General features: G+C 48.7%; 2 protein-coding genes across 2 annotated transcripts in view; one reads left to right on the top strand and one right to left on the bottom strand.

Annotated features, from left to right (window-relative positions):
• Positions 1 to 2212: 2212 nt before the first annotated feature.
• AVPI1 (arginine vasopressin induced 1) lies at positions 2213 to 9988 on the top strand. Its single transcript, XM_032312498.1, has 3 exons — positions 2213 to 2509; positions 8153 to 8449; positions 9401 to 9988. Exons 2-3 carry the CDS (start codon positions 8163 to 8165, stop codon positions 9558 to 9560), a joined length of 447 nt encoding a protein of 148 aa, XP_032168389.1. The 5' UTR covers positions 2213 to 2509; positions 8153 to 8162; the 3' UTR covers positions 9561 to 9988.
• Positions 9989 to 11046: 1058 nt separating this feature from the next.
• PI4K2A (phosphatidylinositol 4-kinase type 2 alpha) overlaps positions 11047 to 16703 on the bottom strand; it is a 30306-nt gene continuing 24649 nt past the window's right edge. The window contains exon 9 of the mRNA XM_032312480.1: positions 11047 to 13468. Within this exon, the coding sequence (XP_032168371.1) occupies positions 13307 to 13468 (162 nt within the window). The 3' untranslated portion in view covers positions 11047 to 13306. The remainder of the gene's footprint in view (positions 13469 to 16703) is intronic.

Genomic DNA, 16703 nt, shown 5'->3' with positions numbered 1-16703 from the left:
GAGACCTAGCTTCCTATTCCCAGACACCTTCCTGACCATATTTGAACCAGTGAACAAACAACTCACTTTCCAAAGAACTAAATAAGTGTTTATCAAGAACCTGTTGGGGGCACCTGGGCAGTTCAGTTGTTAAGCATCTGACTATTGATTTCCGCTCAGGTCATGATTTCAGGGTCATGGGATGGAGCCCAGCATTGGGCTCTGTGCTCAGCGGACAGTCTGTTTGAGATTCTCTCTCTCCCCTTCTACTTCTGTCCACTATGCCCCCCAAATAAATAAATAAACCTTAAAAAACAAAACAAACAAAAACAAAAACACTGGATACTCCATCCACTCCCAAACCCTCTTATACAAGTTCCAAGCTGTAGGCAAAGTGACCTTCTAAAAACACAAGTTTTTCATGAGGATGAAATGAGCTACCATTTGTAATTGGCATTACTGGCACATGGTAAATGCCATGAAATATCTGTTAAACAGTATATATAATGCCATTCCCCTCAGAGAGTCAAATGGAAACTTTTTCACTGTCTGCCTCTGCCTTCTGCTTTCTCACCACTCTGCCCCTTCCTAGCCTCGCTCCAAGTCTCATATCAAGACCTGAGTCGAGCTATCTCCTAAACTTTGCACGTGCCATTCTCTCTTCCTTAAACACCTTCCCAGACCCACTTCTCTTCATTTGACCAACTTCAACTTCTCCTTCCTATCTTAGCTTAAATGTTACTTCTTCTACCTCCCAGGACCTCCTACAGGGAGTTGAGTTTCCTCCGTTTGACCCTTTTATTTTGTTTTATTTTTTTCTCTTAGAAGATTTTTTTCAAATCTATTGGACAGAGACGCAGTGAGAGAGGGAACACAAACAAGCAGGGCAGTGGAAGAGCGAGAAGTAGGCTTCCCGCTGAGCAGGGAGCCCCATGTGGGCCTCCATCCCAGGATTTTGGGATCATGACCTGAGCAGAAGGCAGATGCTTAGTGACTGAGCCACCCAAGCATTCCAGACCCTTTTATAGTTATAATGTTTATCACAATTGTAATCACCACTAAATGTTTTAAGCTTTTTAAAGTCTGCCTTCCTTACTAGGCTGTAAATTCCCCCAGGTCTCAAGCTTATAGGCGTCTCCTATTCATTACCTCTTTTTTTTTTTAATTTTTAAATTTTTTATAAACATATATTTTTATCCCCAGGGGTACAGGTCTGTGAATCGCCAAGTTTACACACTTAACAGTACTCACCATAGCACATACCCTTCCCAATGTCCATACCCATCCCCCACCCCCCCACCCCGCCTCCTGTCCCCCCTCCCCCCAGCAACCCTCAGTTTGTTTTGTGAGATTAAGAGTCACTTATGGTTTGTCTCCCTCCCATATTCACTACCTCTTAAGAAACTTGGACAGTGTGGGCCCTAATGGACCATTGTCCAATGAATTATAAAACCTTCCTAATACTGCTTATTTAGATAACTGGCTCAAGGTTGCACAGCTGATTTAAGATTTGAACCCACGGCATTCTAGCTTTGAAGCCCAAAAATCTCGCCATCCCTTCCTTTCCCCCAAAGCTGGAGCCAGAAGATAAGTGGTCCGTCTGGGTGGTGAATTTAAGGAACTGCGGATCTATTTGCAGAGGGCCACAAGCTGCAGGGAGCACGCCGCGGCGCGCGCTGGCCTAAGGCCCAAGAGAGGGGGCACGCGTCACGTGTACCCTGCAGGGCCTGCTGCTGCCGCCGCACCCCGAGGCTGGAATGCGGCCCCGCCCCGCTCCCGCGCCAGCAAAACCGCGCTCTCCCAGGGCACTGACGTCAATGAAGGGGGCGCCTTCGGCCGCCGCGCTGGGGCGGTGGAGGGCGGAGGGCGGAGGGAAGGGGCCCCGGCGGACACGCCCCTCTCCGCTGCTCCGCGGCTGATTGGGCCCGCGGAATCTTCGCACTCAGGTTTCGAGGCCGGCGAAGGGAAGGGGGCGGAGCCTTGACACGCCCCTCTCCCCTCTGTTGCTGATGATTGGCCCACAGAGTCTCCACGTTCGATTTTGGAAGGCTCCGACCGAAGCTCTCACCAAGGCTCGGCCGTGGATTGGCTCTTCCCCGGCTGGGGAACGCTTTCTCCCGGGAGTCGGGGCTGTGACCTAGGTGGCCCGCCTTGGGCGGCCAGGCCAGGTACGTAGATTGGAGGCCTGGCTCGCGCTGCGGTGGGAGCGGGTGGCGGGCCATCAGAACCCGGGTGGCAGCGGCTTCCCGAACCCGCAGGTCCACTTAGGGCCCGACGTTGTGCGAAGCGGCCACGTCTGAGCCCCGGGGGCTGACCTGTGCTGGGGATGTCGCCCTGCGACCTAGGCCAGGATATCCCCTCCCAAGCTCTCGTCCTGTGGGTGAACGCCGCCAGGTCCCTGTGAGCACCTTCGCAGCAGGAAGCGTAGAGCTACGCCCGCCCTTTCGAAAGGCCGTGAAGGGGTTGGAGTGCGCACATCTTAGCCTGCCCCATCCCGATTTGAGGTCTGTCGGCGCTGCCCTTCAGCGTGGTGAGTAATCGCTCTTACTCCTCACGGGGCCGTGGAGCGCTGAGGGCGCCGAGGCTGGCTTGGGAGACCTGACTTTCAATCCCTGCGCCTTCCGAAACCCGCAGAAGCAGATAGGAGGCTCGGAGAGGTTTCAGAGCCTTCTGGGTCGTGCCTTCCCCCGACGACCTCGTCAGCCGTCTGGCAGAACAAAAATAACAGTGGTGGAGGGGCTGGGCGCTGGGGTCATACTACCTGGGTATATCCAGCCTCACCACCTACCTCCTGTTTGACTTTGGGCAAGTTACTTAACCTTTCTGAGCTCAGCTTTCTCATCTGTAAAATGGGTATAACCTATAACCATAGCGCCGACTCTTGGGGTGAGGATTAAAAAGATTACCTATTTGAAAGCGATGTTCTGTGCTTGACAGGGAGCAAGCTGCCTCAGTGGCAGCTGTGATTTAAAAGTGCACAGATGAATCCATCTCCCTTACCCTCATTTCCCAAGAGTGAAGGTCTGTTTTGAGGGAGTTTCATGAAAATGACAATGATTCTATAGGGCCTAGTTGTTAAACAGTCTTTCCCTTACATCACTCATTCATGATGCAGTGTGCTGGGATGGATGCTTTCACATACTTTTATCTCCCTTATTCCCTTACAAGTTATTTATTCTCACTATTCTGATGATGAGCAAAATGAGGCAGGGGGAAACAGGCTTGTCAATGTCACCCGGTTTTCAGAAGCACAGCCAGAACTCAGGGTTCTTGAACTCTTGAAAAGAGTTATTCCTTCATCTAGAGTTTATTTTCCAGTCGTATCTGAGTATGGGTCTAGGGGTAGGGCCTTGTTCCTTTCTCCGCTTCCACATCAGGTTTGGAGACCTATATGTATGCAGTTGTCTCAGGCACTTCTGGAGGAGGCTAGGCCCTGAGGCCTGGGGGGCTCACATGGCCATGTGGACTGGGCCTCCCAGTGGAGGAGCCACAGATTTTGGCTGCTGTCCAGTGGCGGGGGAGCAGGCCAGGGCCACAGCGTTGATTTGGGCCTTGGGCCAGAGCCTCCAGTTCTTTATCCAAGAGGCCCTTTGCCTCCAATTACAGACTATTACCATCAGCAGGGTTATCTGAAGGAGGGGAGCTGAGTGGGAAAGCAGTTGCTGCCCAGCTCACACAAGTGTGTTCTGCCTCTCGTGGTTACCTGAGCCTCCCTGAGACCATGATCGGAATAGCTGTCTAAACTGAGCTTCACATACTACAAAGGATGCTCATTGTGTACCCTATTTATGTATTACAAATTCATTGTCTGGTGAGTCACTTTTTAAATATACTTCTTCGTTAGAGTTCTCTCATTCATTTATTGCCTATGTCAAAACAAGTTGAACTTCGCCATTTTCCACATTTGGTATTTACTTTGTGGGTTCATTTTTAAGCTAGTTTATGTCAAACTGAAGTATTTTGCAGTGAGTTTTTACTCATTTGTTCACAGACCTGTGTTTATATTCTTTGCTGTCAGCTCTGGAATGAAAGATCCATTTATAATCTTTTAATATCCTTGCGGTGGCATTTTCCAGTTCAAAAAAAGTACCATTGTTCAAGTATACACTGATTTTCCTAGATTCAGGTCTTGTCCAAGAAAATAGGGGGGGGAAGAACACATTGAATAAGAGAGGTTTCTTCTGGGGTGCCTGGCTGCCTCAGTCAGCGGAGCATGGCTCTCTTGATTTCGGTCTATAAATTCAAGTTCCATATTAAGTGTAGAGATTACTTAAAAAATAAAACCTTTAAAAAAAAAAAACCAGTTTCTTCTGATAATACAAGTGTTCTGACTCGTTTTCCGGAAGTTTGCATCTAATCTTATGGAAACTCCACTGATTTTCATTCTCAGTCTGACTGTTGGTTCAAGCCCAGGGTGGCAGGCAGAGCTAAGAGGGAGGATCCTTGAAATCTGGAGGTGCCAAGGCCCCCTGTCCCAGGTTGCATGGAGGGTATGTTTGAAGCTGGAGGTTTAGACTCCCCCAGAAATTTTGTTGGTGTGTTTGTAATTCACTGTAACTCGGACACAAGCAGCTGGAGGTTGGGCCGTGTAGGGCCTTTTAGCCATACACATGTGGTGGCTAGGAATATCTGGGAAGTCAGTCTCCAAGCCATCCCTGAGACAGCACTGCTACTTAAGCTGGTTGCCATTCTCTCTGAGGAGAGGGTGAGATTGCCCGAATCTGAGAGATACGATACTAACCTCTTCTCCCACCACCCAGACCAGCCTAGGAGTGTGTCCCAGGCTTGGCCGTAGCCAGCCTAGGTCCCTGGAGTGCTTTAGAGCGGTGAGTTCTCTGTCTTCTCCCAGACCTTAACCCCACATCCCACCAGCAAAACACTGTCTTGTCTCCAGGGAAGATTGAGGAGGGCAGAAAAGAGGAACTACTGGTTGGGGAATTTCCTGGCACCTAATTAGCCAGGCCTGTCCACACATGTTGCGTCTAGGCCTTGGCAGCCAGGCAGACCCAGTCACCGCTTCCGTAGAGACCTAGCCTCATCATAGAATCCCTAACACCACACACGCCCTTGGAGACCAGAGGCATCAACCTGTTCTTACAGATGTAAGGAGGAAACTGAGGCCCACGGAGGCCCAGCCAGCGAGTGGCAGGACTAGGGCTCTGACTCAGAAGCCAGCATTGTGTGCCCTGGGCTGCGTTGCAGTTCCAGATTTGTTTTGTGGAAGTTGGGGATATTCCTCTTCAGACTGCCACAGGTTCAAGGCTAGAACAGCGGGCCACAGAGTCAACAGCTCTGACGCTAATGAAAAGATTAAAATAAATTGTACAGCCCCGCCCTTGCCTTATGTGTGGGCTGGCCATGGCTCTTCCTTTTCCACCGGCAGGTTTCCAACTTGGTGACTTCGGTGAGAATAGTGAAATATCCCTCACAGAGATGACGAGCCAGCAGCGTGTTTGGAGCTTGGTTGTGAAGGCAACTGAGGTTTTCAGACACGGCTGCAGCCCTTCACACCAGGTCCTGGCCTTGGCCGAGCCCCAGGCATTGAATCTGTGTCTCAGCTTCCTGTGCTCCTCTGAGCTGGGAGGAGGGTAACGGTGCCCGATTCCTGCAATTACGTTGAGGATGAACCATCATGCATATTGTCGTGTCGCCTGACGCAGAGTAGATGACCCAGAGTCAGCTTTTTTATCAGCCTGAAAGTGTTCCCTGGTGACTGTTGTTTTCTGGTCACAGTACATTTTTATCATCCAGCTCAGGAGAGTTCATTACCACACATACTAGGTTTTTAATTGGATTCTGTAATAGTGCCTATGGAGAGGTAGATTTTAAAATTCCCATTTCCAGATAAAAGCACAATTTTTATGGAGTTCATTCATCTGAAAGTTTTCTGAAGGTTTATTTTAGTTATTGAACTCTTTGAAGAGTGGGGTTCTTGGCACCTGGGTGGCTCTGTCGTTAAGCACCTACCTTTGGCTCAGGTCATGATCTCGGGGTCCTGGGGTTGGGCCCCACGTCAGGCCCCTTGCTCAGTGGAGAGCCTGCTTCTTCTCCCCCTCCCACTCCCCCTGCTGTGTTCCCTCTCTCACTGTGTCTCTGTCAGATAAATAAATAAATCTTTAAAAAAAAAAAAAAGAAATGAAATCCCTATTAAAAAAGAGTGGGGTTTGTTTTTCTTAAGATTTTCTTTATTTATTTGACAGACAGAGATCACAAGTAGGCAGAGAGGCAGGCAGAGAGAGAGAGGAGGAAGCAAGCTCCCTGCCGAGCAGAGAGCCCAATGCAGGGCTCGATCCCAGAACCCTGAGATCGTGACCTGAGCCAAAGACGGAGGCTTAACCCACTGAGCCACCCAGGCGCCCCAAGAGTGGGGTTCTTATGAGAGGTCTAGACACTGGGACAGGGTGAATGTGGAAATTACTGCAATAAGGAGGGCTGCTATTGAGGTGAGGAGCAAGGGCCAGTTACATTTGAGGAGTCTGAACGCAATGGAGAGAGGTCTCAAACTCTCAGAACAAAGGCAGGTGAGAGTAAGGGCAGAGAAGCTGGGAATGCTTTATATGATTTCCTTTCTGTTTGTTACAGGGAGCATGGACATTTTGTATTGAAATGTATTAATTTTTATTCCCTTTTTAGGCTAGTTCCTGGGTGACAGGTGTCTCTGTAGCTCTCTGGAATGAGGTGAGGTCTGGTGTAACTACCTGACCTTTGCCATTAGGCCTGGCGCTGAGGGGTGGAGGGAGCACAGGCAAGTCCTCTGCTGGCTCAGGCCCGAACAGCGGAAAAGGGACCCTATCATACCCTGACCCAAGTACAAAAGTCAAGGTCAAAACGGGCATGGGGGTGGGGGTTATGAATCTGCATTTATTTGGCCCTTACCCTGTACCTGATACCACACTAGGCACGCTCAGTCCATAGAGCAATCCTGAGAAGTGGTTGAGTCCCAGTTTACAAGCTGAGCAAAGAGGCTCAGAGAGGTTGAGTAACTTGCCTAGGGTCACCGCTAGGAAGGTGGCAGACTGGGATTTGAGTCCAGTTCTGTGTAATACCGAGGTCCTAGGTCTTCCTTGTCTCTAGTCTGCTTCCCAATCTCAATCTCATAGCGTTTTCAGGCTGCACTGGAGACAAGGGTAGGGTGAGTGAGCCCCCTTTTATTATTATTTATTATTCAAATAGAACTCTCTAGAACTGAGGATGATCATTTAATTGAATTTTTATTTCCTATGAGGGGGCACTGACATGAGGCTTCCTTTTATCGAATTTTCTTATAGATTTCAGCCTCTGCCCATGGTTGTATATTCTAACCCTGGAGCCGCCTCTTCGCCCCTGTGTTCCTTGCCATGGCCTTTTGGACTGCAGCTAGATCTATTTCATACTGTTTGCTAAACTATTTGAACTTGGGCTCTCTCCAGGGTCTTGAAAATAGGTGGGATGACTGTTCTCCATGTTATAAATGGGAAAGCAGAATTTTAGAACCTTGAGCACTGTTCTTACCACTGTCTTCCCTCAGTCCTCACTGCGACTCTGTGAAGCAGAATTGGTATGGAAACCAGCTGAGCCAGGCAGTGGTGGAGGTGGCTGGAAGTGGGATTCCAGGGTGGTCGGCCCAATCCCATAACCCTCCTCTTCTGTGCTACAGAACCTGGGCCTTCGCAAAGAGGGCTGCCGTGCTCACGTGTCAAGGAGGTCACATGACTACAACTCCTAGAGCCATGCTCCGTACCTCTACATGCTCAATACCGCATGGTGGCTACTCCTAGCACCATCCTTAGGACCTAGGTATCCTGGGGTCGGCCTGGGCTTACAGCCAGACAGACCTGGGTTCTGCTCCCAGCTCCGCACTTATGCAAGGCTTTGTGGCTGCAAAGGATCATTTTAGCTGAGTTGCATTTCTTCATCTGTACGGTGCGGATAAACCATTCTGACGTCACAGGCTGCTGGGACTCCTCAGTAAGCTAGTATGTGCATTGCACACATAAGCACTTTGTAATAGTTTAACTGTCATTAGTGATATTATTTCCCTCAAGTGCCCTAGAAGGTAGAGTGACTTTAAGTCAAGACTTTCTGCACGTTAAGTGCCTGGAGAATAGAAACGCCAGAAGGCTTGCATTCACCAGGACCCCAGGTTTGGGAAGGGCCCCATAAGCTAATGTCTCTCCATGCTTTCCTTCCCCAGAGCACCCAGGATGGGCACCCCAGCCTCTGTGGTGAGCGAGCCGCCCCCATGGCAGGCCCCAGCTGAGGCCCGGGGCCGCAAGCAGGCATCAGCCAACATTTTCCAGGATGCTGAGCTGCTGCAGATCCAGGGCCTATTTGAGCGCAGTGGGGACCAGCTGGCCGAGGAGCGGGCACAGATCATCTGGGAGTGTGCAGGAGACCACCGTGTGGCAGAGGCCTTGAGGAGGCTGCGTAGGAAGAGGCCTCCCCGGCCGAAACCCCTGGGCAACTCACTGCACCACTGCAGCCGGCTCAGGTGGGTTCCTGGAATTGGAGGGCAGAGGGAAGGTGAGCGCTAAGGCTGCCCTGTCCACCACTGCCCGGCGCTACTGACTTGGCCTCACTGTGAGTACCGGCCATGGCAGGGGCAAGGTCTATTCCATGCCCGTGATCTCTGTTACTATGGGAGTCATACTGGACCCTGTGAACTTCCACGGGAAGGCAGGCCTGGGTCGTGATTTGCAGAGATTCTGTGGGAATGCAGGGAGGGACTATCGTTTGGAAGGAAGATAATTTGTTTCCTTGTGGTAGAACAGGTAACAATCACAAGTAAGCCTGGTTAAAATCTGGCCTGTGGAATTATAGACTATAGTGTAGGAGGGTTCCACAGAGGTACTAAGGTTTGAAAAGTGTTGAAGAACTTTAAATTTTCCCTAGTCATCCGCCTTTGCCTAGGTCACTGACAGCCTGAGAACAGTGAGCCCCAGGAGGTCAAGCTGAAACATGTGGCCTAACCAGTAATTGTGGGTTATGCTCTGGGCTCTAATTCTCCCGCTGCCTTCTCGGGGCCTCCAGTCAGAGCACTAGACCTGAACAGGTCTTCTGAGTCAGGACATCCAGGGGAAGCTGATTGGGCCCTTCCTCAGACCAACTCCAGCTGACTTGCAATCCCTGTTTTAAAACACTTTGCTAAGGAGGTTACTTGGTTCCTCTGGTCTCCTATCACGGCTGACCACTGATGGCTGTCACGAGTACAGCATGAGGAAGCTGGAGAAATGCCGAGTATCACACACCCTGACAAACCCAGCTCTCTTTATGGAAAAGACATCTGAAAGCTTTGTCTGGTCTTTAGCTCTCAGAGGGCCAAAGCCCTGGGCTTATTTTACTCCAAACAGTGTGATTTAATAGATCCTCATGACCACAATCTCTTTAGTCCCCATTCTGCTCTTCCTATTGACATGGGCCTATCACACACTTGTTCTCGCAGAATCCCTGAGTCCTGTGCTCCACTGGCCGACCCACAGAGTGGTACCACAGAGACAGCTTCTGATGATCAGTATCTGAACTCCAGAAGGACAAGTGCCAGGATCCGCCGGAACTGGAAGAAGCCAGGCCCTACAAGCTACCTCCATCAGATCAGACACTGATCCAGGGAAGGGGCTGGCAATGGCAGTATCTTCCCCAGGAATCACAGGGACTTTTGCCAAAGGGCCCAGGAGGTGAAGAAGGAAGAGAGATTTGAGGCAGACACCCCCACAGGGATAAATGAAAGACCACAGCCCACTCAGAAGAGGACTGGAAATGTCCCCTGAGCTCTAGGTTATGTGGGACCCATTCCTCACCAGAATGAGAAACAGCGCCTCAGCTCTTCCCATCTTACAGTATACCTGGGCTGCATGATATTTCCCTGAGGGTCACGTGATGGGCACTCGGACTGAGCATCTCACCACTCCTGCTACTAACCCTCCTGCTCCTCCTGTAACCCATGGTCCAGCAGCCGGCCCACACCCCGCCCCTGTCCGGCTAGCACAAGGAAACCATGGTTTAAGTGGCAAAATAAAAACATTCATATCAATAGCAGTTTGTCTGTCACAAAAAGACGATCCCCAAATGGACACTCTGGAGCCATGGGATGAAAGGTGGTGCTTACTGTGGGGAAGAGGTGTTCCCAGGAATGAGGAAACAGGACAGGCCTCCTTTTCCCTGTGAACTCCCCCAATCCCCTGTGCCAGAGCCTTCTCTTCCAGAAGCTATCTGGTTGGGAGATGGCAACATTTCTCTAAGGCAGTCCTGATCCACAGGAGAGAGGTGGCTCCTGGACTCCTGCCAGGTCTAGAAGGGGGAAGGGCTATTCCAGTAGGCCTTGCATAGTGAGCAGTGAGTCTGCAGTCAATGTGCTGCCTGCCAGCCCTTCAGCTGGTTTCTTTACCCCCATGGGCCAACCATGCTTACTGAGGTGGGACAACAGCCGGGCCAATTATTCTTGAGCCTCCGGCATTATCTGAGGTTTCCTAGCCTAAAAACCTTTAAGGTGAGGATTTTTGATTACTCTGCCAGCTTTGTCTCAATAGCATATTATGTGCTCATTAGCATTCAGCTCTGCTCCAAGGAATCCTATCTGTCCTATTACCCATCACTTAAAGGACTCAGGGTTCAAAGTGCTTCAAGCAGGCTATGATGTGCACACAGAACAGGGCTGCCCTCCTGTGGCCCAGAAGAGAAGCCAAGTCCACAGTTCCTCACCCCGAACCCTTAGAGCTAGATGATTTTGTTACTCAGAATTTTTCCAGCTTTTAGGAAGTAATCAGTGCAAATAGTGCCTAATCCCTAGCAGGGAAATAACTCGTAACAGAACATTAATATTTCTGCAACAAATATACACACACTAAGAGAAAAATATGATGGTTACAAATAGCTTCAATTCATACCAGTGTAGGTTCAGGTCACGTTTTGGTGTCAAATGAGTTAATGAGAATATTAAGCACTGAGACTTCGGAAATGAGGACCTGTATAACTCAGGAGCCATTATCTCAGCAACTCCATGGAAACACATGGTCCTTTGTCCTTAAAATTGCATTCTACCTTGTCTTCCTTTTACCCAAGATCACTAGACAAAAAAAGTCAGAACTGGACTTGTTATTCATACATTTTCATTGATTTAAATACATTACATACAAGTTCTACAGTGCGTTGGAAGAACAACACAGGCAGCAGCACTCTCCCAGCCCAGCCTCACCTCCCTGACACGGGGACAGGACCTGGGGCTGGCAGAGGGCTGGGCTGTCCCATGAGTGTCACCCAGAAGCCTTCCCTGGCACTTTGGGCCCCCAGCTCTCCCCAAGTCCACATTCAAGGCAACCTGAGTACAGACCTCAAAGAGAATGGAGACATGCCAAGAAAGGATACCCCACATTCTTGCCTGCCAAGACTGGGACCAGCCCCCTCGTTCGTTGGACCCAATTTCCTTCTCATCACAGAGGTGGTCTAGATGAGGGCGATGTGCAGATCTACTTGGCTGGGGGAAGCAACCAGCTTCCTCTAAGACTGCTTGGACTCTCTCATAGCCCATGTGGGAAGCTTTACCAACAGGTCTGTATAGAGAGGTCTTCGGAGAGCTAAACACACCTGGGTCCCCTCTGGCCTCCGGAAGCCCTGCTGCTCCTGTAATCTGGGCGCAGGCACTGTCGCCACCACGGTCCCCAAGGCCAGATTCCAGGTCGGCCAAATGAGATTGTCAGGGCTAAGAGCTGTGTCTTTGTCCACAGGGCATGCATAGCCAGCTCCCAGAAACTCTTCCTGATAGCTGGAGGGAACCCCACCAGAAACTGGCTCCTGGGGGCTGGGAGGCAAAGGGACCGACTTGGCCCAGCTGACAAAAGGACTGCACATCTCTGCTCTGCCTCCTGGGCAGCGGGAGCTGGGCAAGCAGAGGGCACAGAGCCATAGTCCTCGCTCCCTTTCTTTGGTTGTTTTTCAAACCGTCAAGATAGTTTCTTTCCAAGGCTGATTGACCAATCGCAGGGTGCCAGAATCTTGAAGTGTCCAGTAGCGCAGAACTGCCCCTTAGCCACAGATGGCACCCTCTTTGCTGCCTCCGGAGGCCATTCTTTGCTTTGGTGTGGAAAGGGCTTAGACACCTGGCAAGGGGGCCAGCTGAGGGAAGAGACATGGAAGGATGAAGATGCACACTGAGCTGGTCAGGCGCTGGGGGGCAGTCTGAAGGCCCTTCTCCTCTGGGCCCTGCCCCTCCCAAGGAGCCGAGGAAACACTGGCCAGTAACAAGAAGTCGGGAGCAAAGGGAAGCTGCCCACTAGGAAGAGAATGAGTCCCGTTACTCCCACCAGGCAGCAGTGGTAACATAAAAAGAAATCCAGGGACCTAATATCCTATTCTCTTATGAGCTGAGATGCAACTCACTGAGACCCAGAACTGAACCCCTAAGTCAAAAGTGTTGAGAAAAAAAATACCCAACAACAGAACAAATTAGAGGACCTGGGGGAGTTTATCACCCCGACTCAGAAAGCAAGGCTGGGATAAGTTTACCTATAGGCCAATTATAGCTCCCAGCATGCACTTAGGCCAAGTGGATTGCTTCTGCATGCTGGGAGGGCCACTTCCTCCCTCTTGCCTTTGCCTGAATGACGGGTAAACTGCAAGCCTGGACTAGGGAGGGCAGAGAGCAGAGCCGATCTCTATGATTATATGCAGAACGACTGAGAGTTCTGGAGCAAAAGTGTCCTGGCCAGAACTGGGTTGGGAGGCTTTTAGTCAGCCTATTGCACTGGTGGGAGAAGGGGAAGAAAACCTGGCAAAAAAAAACAAAGGAAAGGTGTGGCTTCTGTCTGTCCCAACTGGTGAGTCACCCAGTGGCTCTCTGAATCACCCAGCCGGTATGGTCCATGGGAGTAAGGAACTTTGAGGCACCTGAGTGTCTGGGCCCATGCAAATTTAGGTCTTGATCACAGGTTTCTGACCTGAGAGGATCTGGGATTCTGCCTGGGTTTTGCTACTAATATTTAAATTCGTATTTGTGTGTTCGTTTTCTGATGCAGAATATAATGAGAATTGCCACAGAGCAGGGTGTCAGGGAGGGAAGGGGATTTCCCAGCTTGCCCCCAAGGGATGCTGGGAGATGCTCCTTCCGGGGCTTCTGGATTACTCACTCGCATGGAGGCTCCAGCCCTCCCTAGCAATCAGAAGGGCCCAACAGCACACACTGTCCCTCCGACTGTGCTTCTCCCTGTGCTTGGGAAAGCCCTGAGGGGCTGGTGAGCAGAGAAGAAGGGTTCTTAAGGGCACTGCTCTCCACCAGCATCTCTGGCTTTTCCTGCAACCCACTCCCCAGGCTTCCTCCTAGCCCAAGTCTCAAACATGTCTTTGTCTGCCTCTCGGGCTACCACCACGAGAAGAAGGGCTTCCGACTCTGAAAGCTCTGTGTGTAGGACTCGCTAGAAGACCGCTGGTGGGAACGGGCCGTCTCGACAATCACGGGTGGCATCTGGACAAGGTGCAGGGGACTCTTGTTGTCTTTCAGGGCCTGGGTCAGATTTAGGATCTGCAGCAGGAAAAATAAGATCAGTGAGAGAAAGACCAAGGCATCCTGGTCTGCCTCTGAAGGGTGACCTGCTGATAGAGTGCTCCCATAAATCAATACAAAACTAAACACATTAATGGAAAATTATACAAATAGGGTGTTTCCAAAAGTAGAATATAAGGGGCAAAATATAGAAAATGGAAATCTCTCTGGTCATTTAAAAAACGCAATTTTGTTTTTTTTTTTTTTTAAATCAAAACCTCCCACTTTTTGCCTTTCTTATTAGTAAGGATACAGAAGAAGAAGAAGATGAGGCCTCAGACTTGAGGAGAGTTCAGAGCCAGGCTATGGGGCTGGACCCTGGGCCAGTTCTTCAGCAAGGCAAGTGGATGATAAAGGCTTAAAAGTGAACAGGCCCTCTGAGTGTGCAATTCCATTTATAGGAACTAAAGCAGTAATCTTATATATGCATAGTTTCCACGAATAGAGTGCAGTACTGTTTATAACAGTGAAAATGGTATAAACGCCCAAGAGTATGGGATCAGTTAACGATCTAAGGGATAAGAAACAGCAATTAGGGCGCCTGGGTGGCTCAGTGGGTTAAGCCGCTGCCTTCGGCTCAGGTCATGATCTCAGGGTCCTGGGATCGAGGCCCGCATCGGGCTCTCTGCTCAGCAGGGAGCCTGCTTCCCTCTCTCTCTCTCTGCCTGCCTCTCCATCTACTTGTGATTTCTCTCTGTCAAATAAATAAATAAAATCTTAAAAAAAAAAAAAAAAAAAGAAAAAGAAACAGCAATTAAAAGATCTACTTTATTGGCATGGAAAGCTGATCCTGATGTCAATAGACAGAAAAGGAAGGAGATAGGAGCCAGTATTATAATGTGACTCTACTTTCATTTTCTGAAATTCTATCTTCCAATCTACCTATCTGCAGAGAAGAAAAATTCTGCAAGTTGGCAGTGATTATCTCTGGGTCAAGAAATTATAGGTGATTTTTATTTGTTCACTGTTGTTTATCCTATATTCTCTGATTTTCCTGCAAAGACTATGTATTTTGAAAAAAGCCAGCATTTCACTTGGCTTGTCTCTCAAATGCTGTCTCTTTATCAGTTTTTTAAACTTAAGGAAAAGTTAAAAGATAGTATAGAGAGTTCCTGCACACAATTTACTCAGTTTCCCCTAATTTTAAATTTTCACATAACTACAGTCCATTTACCAAAACTAAGAAATTAACACTGAAACATTACTATTAACCAAACTTCAGACTTCCAGGACTGTTCTTCTATTTCAGGAGCCCATTCGGGAAACCACATTGCATTTAGCTCTTTACCAACTTTTGTCCATATTTTACAGATATTTAAGAAATGTGTTCATGGGAGGGGTGCTTGGCTGGTTCAGTGGGTTAAGGGTTAAGTGTCTACCTGGGCTCAGGTCATGACCCCAGGATCCTGGGATTGAGTCCTACACTGGGCTGCCTGCTCTAGCAGGATATCTGCTTCTCCCTCTCCCCAACTGTGCTCTCTCACTCTCTCTCTCTCTCTCTCTCGCTCTCAAATAAATAAATAAATAAATAAAATATTTTAAAAATATATGTATATATTTTTACAGGAATGTTTGTCAAAATTAGAATCACCACCATTTATCTTCTCTGATAGGACAGTACAAAAATGGAAGTTGTCCTATGATAGCCTATACGCTTGCTTGCTTTTTAAAAGTTCCCTCCTTTCTTTCTTCCTTCCTTCCTTCCTTTCTTTTTAAGATTTTATTTTTAAATAATCTCTACGCCCAACATGAGGCTCAAACTCACAACCCCAAGATCAAGAGTCACATGCTCTACCAACTGAGCCAGCCAGATGCCCTGATGAGCGCCTTCTTTAAACTACTGAAGATTTTCCTAGCCAGGCCACTGACACAGGGGAGGGTAAGCAAGGCTGCACCCCCAAATCACACAGACACATAGCCCTCAAACCACAAATATCCTTGGTCTGCAAATGCTGCCCATAAAGAGGCAGAGATACACCTGAAACAGAAGGGGGAGGTCTGACGTGGAACCTACCAGTAATTATTTTTTTACTTAATTGTTTTGGTATCTAATAGAATCCTCCACTGCTTCAAAACCTTTGAACACAAAACTCAGGGTAGAGAATGAAAAGGAGCTTCAAATGGAATTGGAGTGAATTGTGCAGGAGACTACCCAACTTAAGAGGATGTTAAACCTGTCCTGGCTGGTTCTTCCTGTGCTTCCTTTTGTTCTTTGGGTTACAAGCTGCCTCTCATGCATGCTCAAGCAGCAGGGGTAAAATGTCAAATTATCTACAACTTATTTTCTAAAGATTTGGCCAAAAAAAATATATCGATCAGGGGCGCCTGGGTGGCTCAGTGGGTTAAAGCCTCTGCCTTCAGCTCAAGTCATGATCACAGGGTCCTGAGATCGAACCCCGCATTGGGCGCTCTGCTCAGCAGGAAGCCTGCTTCCCTTCCTCTCTCTCTGCCTGCCTCTGCCTACTTCTGATCTCTGTCTGTCAAATAAAATAAATAAAATCTTTAAAAAAAAAAAAATATATATATATATATATAAATCTCCCAAGGAGGAGACAAGTTACACAGGTATATTAAAGAGGGAAATTACAGGGATATATAGAGATAGATATTATTCCAATAGATAATCGGCAGATAAGCAAATAGATAGAGGTAAAGCAGGCGTAGCTGACTAAGTATAACAACTGGCGAATCCAGGGAAAGAGTCTACTCTTTACTGAAGCTTTGAAATCTTTCAAATTAAAAAGCTGACGAAAGATTGATAGCAGGCATATAATGCTAAAGGATAAACATTGTCTTCAAATATGCCATTTAAAGAGGCTTTACCTCAGACTCGGCATTCTTTCTAACACCTGGTGTGACATCTTTACAGTTAGTAACAACTTCTGTCATCCAACTCCGTCTCTCTGGGAGTTTGGACTCTTCCCCTCTGGCTCAGGGCCCTCATACAGGCACTCTGTGGTTAGGCTTGGATAGGTAAAGGGTTGTGACCTCCTTTCCCTGTGGCAGGTCAGGCGTCTGGAAGGCAAAGGCTTGTTCTGCCTAGGCGTGTGTGACTGGTAAGCTAAAAAGGAGCTGGATGCTCATGAAGCTTCCGGTGTTTCAGAGGTAGGCACTCCAGGTTAAGAGACCAAAAGGCCCTCAAAGGACATTAAGGGCATAAAACGGAGAGAAAGAAAATTACACTCTCCCACCCCTCTTTTGCCACTCTAGATAA

Source organism: Mustela erminea, chromosome 14, assembly GCF_009829155.1.
Source record: "Mustela erminea isolate mMusErm1 chromosome 14, mMusErm1.Pri, whole genome shotgun sequence".
NCBI classification, from domain to species: Eukaryota; Metazoa; Chordata; class Mammalia; order Carnivora; family Mustelidae; genus Mustela; species Mustela erminea.
This window is presented reverse-complemented; position numbering and strand designations above follow the sequence as displayed.